Here is a 9,764-nt window from a genome sequence, read left to right on the forward strand (position 1 = left end):
AAAGACTGTCTCATCAAGCTACCAACTCTAACCGCACCAAACAAAGGAGAACCTTTGGTACTTTACCTCTCAGCTTCCGATAGGGCAGTCGGGGCCGTACTGCTCGTTGATCGTCAAGGTGTCCAAACGCCTGTATATTACGTGTCTCGAACCTTGACCGACCCTGAAACCAGATACGCAATCATGGAGAAGCTTGTCCTTGCACTGATCCACGCGTCAAGAAGGTTGCGCAGATATTTCGCTAATCACGTCATCCACGTGCTAACAAACTACAATATCGGAAATATCCTAGCAAGGCCAGAAATATCGGGAAGGTTGGCCAAATGGGCAATAGAGCTAGGGGGACACAATGTGGTTTTCAGACCACGTCCATCGATCAAGGGCCAAGTCTTGGCAGATTTTATGACAGAAGTCCCAGATGACAAAGACAGAGAATGTAAGGCGATGGAGAAAGCTGAGAAGAAACAAACAGAAGAGCCATGGCTACTGTACACAGATGGTGCATCTAACGAAGATAGGGCAGGCGCAGGGCTAAGGCTAGTAAGCCCTGACAAACACGAGTTCACATACGCCATACGCCTAGACTTCAAAAGCACAAACAATGAAGCGGAGTACGAAGCCTTCCTGGCCGGCTTGCGTTTGGCAATCAAAATGGGGGTCCGACACATCGAAGCACACATGGACTCCATGTTAGTAGCAGGCCAAATCAACGGCCAGTATAAAGCCAAGGGCGACATAATGGCACTCTACCTCAACCAAGCGAAGACGTTGCTACAAACCTTCTATTCCTACAAGGTGCATCACATAAACCGCAGCGAAAACAAGCGGGCAGATGCTTTAAGCAAGCTTGCGTCGACAAGTTTCCAGCACCTAGCAAAGGATGTGCGCATATAAGTTTTGAGCAACCCATCTGTTCCACTCAGAGAAGTAAGCGTCATCCAAACAGGAACCACATCCTGGATGACACCCATAATCATGTACTTACAGTCCGGGATACTTCCAGAAAACAAAGCTGAGGCGCGAAAGATCCAATACAAATCAGAACATTATCAGATGGCAGACGGGATACTGTATCGGAAGTCATATCTTGGCCCGCTGCTAAGATGTGTTGACGCCGACGACGCGAATTATCTGATCCGGGAAGTACATCAAGGCATTTGTGGTATCCATGCCGGGCCGAGAATGGTAGTGGCAAAAGTAATGAATGCCGGATACTACTGGCCCGGGATGCATCTTGATGCCGTGAAAGAATTGAGAAAATGCACTGGCTGCCAGAGGCACGCGCCAAAGACCATGCGCCCCAAGAACGAACTGGTGCCAGTAACGACCGCATGGCCTTTTCAACAATAGGGCATAGACATGGTAGGCCCTTTCCCAGAAGCTCCGGGGGCAGTCAAGTTTATAATAGTCGCGGTTGATTACTTCACCAAGTGGGTAGAAGCAAAAGCCCTCGCATCAACCACATCGGCAGTCGTTAAACGATTCAAATGGGAGCAAATCATATGCCGGTTCGGCTTACCCCTCAGAATTATCACCGACAATGGAACAAACTTTACAGCGGATGATCTCGAACGATGGTTCAAAGAACTGAACATCGAACATACCTTCTCTTCGGTTGCTCACCCGCAAGGGAACGGTCAAGTCGAAGCAGTCAACAAGAGCATCGTCGATGGCATAAAGGCAAGGCTCGGTGAAAAACGACGAGGTTGGGTCGATGAACTACCCAGCATACTATGGGCCCATAGAACAATGCCAAAAACAAGCAACGGTGAAACACCCTTCAGCTTGGTCTATGGGTCCGAAGCTGTGATCCCAGCAGAAATCGGGCTACCCTCTCCGAGAATGCTCTCCATGAACCTAATCAACAACGAAGAAGAAAGGAGGATCGACCTGGATCTCCTAGAAGAACAGAGAGAAATGGCAGCAATCAATGAAGCCAAATACAAATCAAAGCTCGAAAAGTATTACAACTCCAGAGTCCGAATCTGCACATTCAACCCAGGAGATTATGTCCTAAGAGACAATAAAGCGTCCAACGCGGAGAAACCAGGAAAACTGGCTCCCAAATGGGAAGGCCCATACATCATTGACGAAGTACTCGACAAGGGAGCCTACAAACTACGCACCATCAATGACAAAGAGGTTCCACGAACCTGGAATGCCCAGCAACTCCGAAAGTGCTACATGTAACACAACCATGTAATCGTAAAGGGCGTACAGCCAACACATTTACTCTAATACAAGAAGTGTTTGGCTACTTTTATTTCATGCAAATTCCTTGTCACAACTGCATTTATTACTTTGGGCGTACACGAAAACATCAATGGCTCAACCATAGGAAACGTTGTAGACCTCCAAGGCTCGTCACAACCAAGTGAACAGCCGGGTCAGAAACACAACCAAAGCCTACAAAACGCCAAAACATAACTTCGTGCCCACATAAACGCGAAAATATCGATAGCAAGGTAACTAAACATTGTAATGCTCCCAAGGCTGATTACAGCTGAGCTCACACAATAACCTGCAACTCGATCACTTCGTATGTCACATACAAGCGCACATACTTAAACGACAGAATAAAAACGTTGTAGTAAACACAACATCACCTGTCAGCGCCATCATTCATTCGTGACACCTGATCAAAGTAATTAAACATGCACATATTATGACGATAACAAAATTCGCATAACCATAGAAAAAGGCGATAAAATATTCACAGGAATCCCAGGTACATACGCCCACAGGTAAGCAAAATTTAAATTGTCTTAAAACAACCATCATTACAAGCCTATTCACGGCTATACACGGCGCACAGGCCGGAATCCGTCAGTCAAGTTTGACTAGGTCCAGCACCTCCTGATGCATCTCCATCCTCTCCTAACGCTTTCTTCAACAATGCTACTCCATCCACTTTATGAGCTAACTTCTCAGCAGCTCGAACAACAGCAAACTCAAGTGTGGAAAATTCTCCACGTTTGGCAGTAAAAGCACCTTCACAATCTTCCTTGTACAGCTCAAAATGATAATCCTTTTCTTTATTTATGACCGCTGTTTTACCTTCAGCATAACCAAACTTTCGGCCACTATTGTAAGCTGCCCTACCCAACTCAAACATATAAGTGGCAAGCTCAGGAGAATGCAGGATGCGATCGGCAAGCGGCATAAAACGGAAGCTCCAATATGAATAGAGGAAACAAATATAAAAAGGCAAAAGCAAAAAGAAAAGACAAAATAAGGCAAACAAAGAACATTACCAAAGGCACACCACGAGAAAGCAACCACCAGCTGTCAGCTGAGGCCTCCTCAGCAAGAAGCTCGGAAGCTTGGCACTCAGCCGTCTTCTCAGCAAGCAGACGCCGAGCAGTCTCACACTCAGCAGCTTTCTCCTGAGCAAGAACCTCCAGCTTGTCAATCCGAGCAACATATTCTTTTTCTTTTTTCTCAACAGCAAGGCACGCCTGATTCGCCTCTTCAGCAAGATTGGTCTTTTCACCTGACAAGCGAACAATCGCATCTCGCTGAGACTGCAGCTCAACATTCGTACGCTCACATGCAGCTTCCCAATCTTTCTGCTTCTGAGCATTCAACTGTTTCTGCTCTTCAAGCTTTTGCTCAGCATCCGACACCCTCCACTGCAACCCCTTCTACTCCGCATTGAATTTTTCCCTCTCCTCAACAAACGACTTCTTTGACTGCTCAAACTCAAGGGTCTCTTCCCCCATCGACCGCCACTCCCGAAGAATTTCTTGAGAAGTAGCAAAGAAATTAACCCCAGCACGAACATGATCGTCCAAAAGGTCAAAACGGTTGCGGTTCTTCTGAAACATCCTCTCGGCAGGAGGAAGAGACAGAGCAAAAAACTCATGGCAATTATCAGCATCACTCATCCTCGAACCCTGAGTAAGTCTCCAGCGCGGGGCGTGAGGCAGGTCGTCACAAGCTGGGTTACCCCAGGAATCAGCAGATTTACGCTCAAAGTGCGGGCTGCGCACGACGCCGGAAGTAGCCCCACCTCCAGCAGAGGGACGCTTAGTGTAGATGGTCTGTTGCGGAGTGGTCTCACTAGACTCCATCTCCACTTCAATACCTTTGCCCCTATCAGCATCACCTCCTCCACCATCACCTCCTTCAGCAACACCTTCAGTAAACCCTTCACCACCCCTCGCGCCAACATCGTCATCATCACGGGGAGGAGTCAAACCAACTGTCCGCGATGGAGGAGAAGTAGGTTGAGTGATTTGAGAAATATCCACCACCCGAGGCTTCTTACCAATCTTGACTGCTATCATGAAACATGAATCAAGAACAACTCCGAGGAAACAACAAAAACAAAAAAATGTAAATTACCAGGAGGAGCAGATGCAGCAAATATCTCCTCCAAAAGGTTCCCACGACCCCCACTAAACACGCCCAAATCAATCTCAGACTCCGAGGGCGCTGGGGGGGCCTCCTTTTGAAGCTTCGCCTTCTTAGCAGCAAAAACAGCAGCGGCTTGCTCATCAAGTCGACGTTTGTGATCATCAAGAGCTTTTTTCTTCATGTGCTCAGATAAGGTAGCACTGTCATCAGGATCCGACTGTTGACTCTTTTCACCAACCCCTAAGCCAGACAACGTATCAGAAACCACCACATAACCTAGATAAGGATGAGTAGAGGGTCGCTTACGAGAAGAACCAGAGCCTTACCCTCAGGCTTTCCCTCTCTCCTTCCGGACCTATCAGTTCTCGCTTTTTTCCTCGACTCCAACAGAGTAGAAGGATCAACGGGCACCTCTACATCATCGTCGTCACCAACAACCTCGTGCACGGGTTCAACAGCATCACCCTGCGCGGTACCTGCACGCGCGCAATGAGAGGTTAGATCTTCAAAGTTTGGATCAGAACTTTCACTTGAAAGAACAATGACTTCTTCACGACCCGTATTGATAGGGTCATCCAAAACATCTTCACATAGAACTTCGGCGACATATCTATTCAAGCTCTCATCTGATGGATGCAAAAAACGACCCCGGATCTGGTCTAACCACGTCGGGTTCCCATCCGCTTGAATAGCCTCAACCATGGTACCCGCTGTCTTCGGATCCAAGACGTTTATCAAGCTGTAACCAACTGCAAAGGAGCAACAAGATGAGGGAAAACATCAAAATATACTAAACCTAAAGGAAAATAAATCAAAAATAAACTCAAGGAAGAAACATACATTTACCCTGATGGCTGTACACAGGTTGACCCAGTGGATGTTTGGGCACCCACAACAAACTCATCCCGGCCCCAACTAAAGCCATCTCATCCAGCTGAGAAATGGCAGTCGCCTTAGAAGTTATCCTTTTATACCAGTCCTGAGCAGCATAGTCTTGCATAACATCCACCTTCGGAATCCCTTGACTCACATGCCTGTACGGCATCTCTATTGGAATTACACCACGACGGATGTAAAAGAACTTCTGTTTCCAGTCATGAAGGCTCTTTAACGGCACAGAGCACACTGGAGCAACACCTGTTCTCGCTTGAAAAGAATAAAAACCGCTGGTGTATGTAACGCTGTAAAAAACGTTAAACATGTCGAAAGTAGGCTCAATACGATAAGCCCTACAAACATATTCAAAATGGGTAATGCGTGGAAGCCCAATCGCATTTATCTGAGAAATATGAAGTCCATATCCCCTTAACACAGCAGCAGTAAACTTCGTTATCGGTAACCGGAAACTACCCTCCCGGAAAAACGCCACATACAAGGTAATATAACCCGGAGGAGCATCCAACGCAGTAGATCCGGGAGGAGGGTACTGAGCCCCCCACTCAGGACGGAAGTTCATCCCCCTCACCAAGTTCTGAAACTCCTCCTCCTTCCAGCTAATAACAGCCTGATCCGGACCAGGAGGGGCTTTACCTCTATGTTTTCTCTTCCTCTAGGTAGGATTCTTCTCAGACATGGTCAGTACAAAGAAGTAAGAAGATCTAAACTCAAGAAAATATAGAGAAACGGAGAACAAGGGGAGAAGATAGAAAGGAAATCACACTTGAGATTTGAAAATGTAAAGGAGAAAGGGTAACCGCCTCCTATTTATACCCATCGCATTTAATGCGATGGGTAGTGGAACGGCAGGGCACAGAAAAAGCACCCAATAGATGACTGCCACGTCAGAAGAGAGAGAAGACGTCGTCTCTTTTTTCGGGAAGCATGGGCGACAAGATCGGCCGACGTGACAGAAAGTCACTGCAAAAGCAACTGTTCACCTCCGATAAGACAGGGATGTCAGAGGGTCACACCAAACACTTCCCCATAACCACCAAACTTCCACCAGAAGGAAACATCAAAGGGCCAAAACCCATGCGCCATGCGTCCATTTGGCTCACTTTTTTCAAAAGGCCAAAACCCATGCGCCATGCGTCCATTTGGCTCACTTTTTTCAAAGGGCCAAAACCCATGCGCGATGCGTCCATTTGGCTCACTTTTTCCAAAGGGCCAAAACCCATGCGCCATGCGTCCATTTGGCTCACTTTTTTCAAAAGGCCAAAACCCATGCGCCATGCGTCCATTTGGCTCACTTTTTTCAAAGGGCCAAAACCTATGCGCGATGCGTCCATTTGGCTCACTTTTTTCAAAGGACCAAAACCCATGCGCCATGCGTCCATTTGGCTCACTTTTTCAAAAACACGACTTCCACACGCAACGCGCCCATTTTGGTTCATTTTACATATACCAAACTCTACGCGATGCACAGAAACCACAACTCTCATAAGTCCAGAATCCCTCCTAGACGATCAACTCAACTAGAAGGCACACTGGACTGGGGGGACTTGAAGAGGTATGGTCCCAATTCCCTGCCTACATGGCAGGGACCACACCACTTTTGTGCACACAAGGCATCCACGTCGACAAAACACTCCAGAAGCTTCTAGAAACTTCTGGATGATTCACAGTTGGCACCAAAGATGCTCTATCCGACATAAAGGACAACACGTGTCACCACTAGCAGAATGCCACATAGGCTTGCGACAATCCAGGGAGCAGCACTGACAATACCGGTACGAGGTACCCAGCGCAGGCGAATGCAAGAACGCCACGTGTACCACTACACCTGCCATGACAAAGCAGACCAAGAGGATATTCCCCTTGGTCGGACAGCTGGCACGCGCTCACAGCTGGCATGGCTGCTCCTTCCTTCTTCACCCTCCGGCTATAAATAGGACCCTTCATCATTCAGGTTCAGGATCTTTTTACTCTCCTTACTCACTCTATACACACACTGTTTATTCCCTCTCAGAAAGTACTTATTCTCATGCCGGAGCCTGGTTAAGAGGGAAAATCCCTTTTCCCCCTCTTAACGAGACTAACGGTGTTTACTGTTTTGCAGATTTCGAGCCATCAATACGAGTAGAAGAAGAGGTTGAACCCACTGGACGAAACAACCCCATTGATTATCCTTGTGATAATCACTGTTTCAACAGATGTCATTTGCATTAAAGTAACACTTCACATGAGTTTCAATCCATTTGACCTGGTCCCGTTTAATAAAGAATCATTTGACCCAGGGTTGTTTCAATCTTTTTTGAGGTCCAAGGCGAAATCAAATTTTGACACCCTTTTTTTTCTTTGATTATTATAAACGATACTTCTGTTTGGAATCAAGCACAAATCTAACACAACTATATCAATTCGTGGTTTGCTTGTATAAGGAATCGAACAAATCTAAAACAATAATTTGCACTAATACTAATAGTTAGCATATTAATTTTCTTTTAAGTGTGGCCCCATTCTTTTAAAGGCCCTAGGCCCAAGCCTGGATTACTTGTATTATAGGTCCGACCCTGATTTGACCTGTGTTCGATAAAAACACAAGTAAATGGGTATTGATTCGCATTTCGTATATAACTAGGTGATGCCCCGCCCGCATTGCGGGGCGATAGCCGAATAATTCTTGACCAATTAAAAAAACAGTACTATAGTTTTGCAAGAAAGAAATAGTAAAAAAAGTGTTAGGCAGCTTTTTGACACGATTTTTAGCTGGGGACAAAGTCATATTTTTATTTTTACTTGGGGGAAAAATCATTTTTTTCCCGAGGGGAAAATCCTAATTTTTAGCTTGGGGAAAACCAATTTTTTGTTTTGCAATGCGGGCAAAAACGTAATTTTGAATTGAGGGTGATATCGTAATTTTGAACCGAGCGGAAGTTCATAAGTTTTAGCTGTGGGCAAAAGCATAAATTTATTTTGAACTGGGGGCAAATACGTAAATTTAAACAGTGGACAAAGCCGTAGTTTTAAAGTATGTATAAAATAATAAACTGGTGTAAAATCGTAATTTTTAACTGGGGGAAAAACAAAATTTTATTTTGAACTGAGGCGAAAACGTTATTTTCGCCGAGGATAAAAGCGTAATTTTTTACCGAGGGCGAACAAAAGCGTATTTTTTAACAGAGGGCAAAATCGTAGATTTAAGCCGGGAGGCAAAGTATAAATTTAATCTGGAGCTGGGGCAATATCGTAATTTTAAACAGGGGATAAAATCGTAATTTAACGGGACTTATAAATAACTATTTTATGAAAAAAAAAAAGGAAACCTCGCCGCCACTTTTAGCCAGCCATGTGATTTCACTGTTCCCCGCTGACGTCATCCATCTTGTGATTGTATGTGTTGTACATTTAAAGAAAAGAGATTAGGTTAACTTATATTGGAAAATACTAAGACACGAGTAGCCAAGTGTAACTAACGTTAAATAGTGTAAGTGTAGCAAAGATTAAAACCGGATATCAGAAATTTCTAAGACACAAGTAGCCAAATGTAACTAACGTTAAATAGTGCAAGTGTAGCAAAGATAAAAACCAGGATTGTAAGATGCAACATTTTGATACTAAGCTTTCATCACCATCTGGCTAAAGAGTAAAGTTGATTGTTTGCATTATCTAAATTAAAAGGAATTACATTAAGAATTATAGCTAAGATATAAACTGATTGTAATTCAACGATAAAGAAGATACTTGCAAAGATTCAATAAATTGGAATTGACTTGTGTTGAATTATTAAATAAAAGATAAATTAATTTGATTAGTTATTATAACTCTAACATACGCCTCACTTGCGGTATGCGCATATAATGTATATATGTGTGAACGCTCGGGGGGCAAAAGTGAAAATGCATGAATTTTAACGTTATTTTACTAATTTCGTGAAAATAACGTTAAAAGAGGGGGATAGTTAATCATGCATCATGTGGTGGTGTTGATAGCCGAAAGACAAGGGAGTACATGCACTAATCGGTATTTGTCTTAATTGCTGAGTATTATGTGCCTTGATACAAAACTACTATCCAACCGAGGGTCTCACTGGAAGCAGCCTCTCTATTCCTACGGGATAGAGGTAAGGTTGTCTACATCTTACCCTCCTCAGACCATACCTTAACTTTGTTATTGATGAGATTTACTAGAGTATGATGATGATGATGATTATAACTCAACACAATATAAGGTAATTAAGTAACAAAATTAATGCTTTCATCTATAAAAACAAATCCATAGTATAATGGCTACATCTGTAACAATGAGAATGGGGATTACTTATAATTTGGAATCATATCTTTGTAAGAGCATACGTAGTGGGGCGGTATAACCCCCCCCCCCCCCCATAGTGCCGGCATAGCGTCAGAACACCGAAATGAGGGGCGCTATGCCCCAAAAAATTTGGGAGAGCGCGATATCCATAGCGACGTTGTGGAGGGAGGGTTTGAAAGTTGGACCAATCAAAAAAAGGGTATTGTTTTTAT

The 9,764-nt window shown here is 44.5% G+C and overlaps 1 protein-coding gene across 1 annotated transcript; it reads left to right on the forward strand.

The window, feature by feature from the left end:
- Nucleotides 1-975: 975 nt before the first annotated feature.
- Nucleotides 976-1,350, forward strand: LOC110907005. Its single transcript, XM_022152046.1, has one exon. It carries the CDS (start codon nucleotides 976-978, stop codon nucleotides 1,348-1,350), a length of 375 nt encoding a protein of 124 aa, XP_022007738.1.
- The last annotated feature ends 8,414 nt before the right edge of the window (nucleotides 1,351-9,764 follow it).

The sequence above is a fragment of the Helianthus annuus genome, chromosome 8, assembly GCF_002127325.2.
Source record: "Helianthus annuus cultivar XRQ/B chromosome 8, HanXRQr2.0-SUNRISE, whole genome shotgun sequence".
Lineage (NCBI taxonomy): Eukaryota > Viridiplantae > Streptophyta > Magnoliopsida > Asterales > Asteraceae > Helianthus > Helianthus annuus.

Excerpts from the sequence above, each read along its gene's own strand:
- LOC110907005 (XM_022152046.1), top strand. The coding sequence starts at position 976 with ATGTACTTACAGTCCGGGATACTTCCAGAAAACAAAGCTGAGGCGCGA.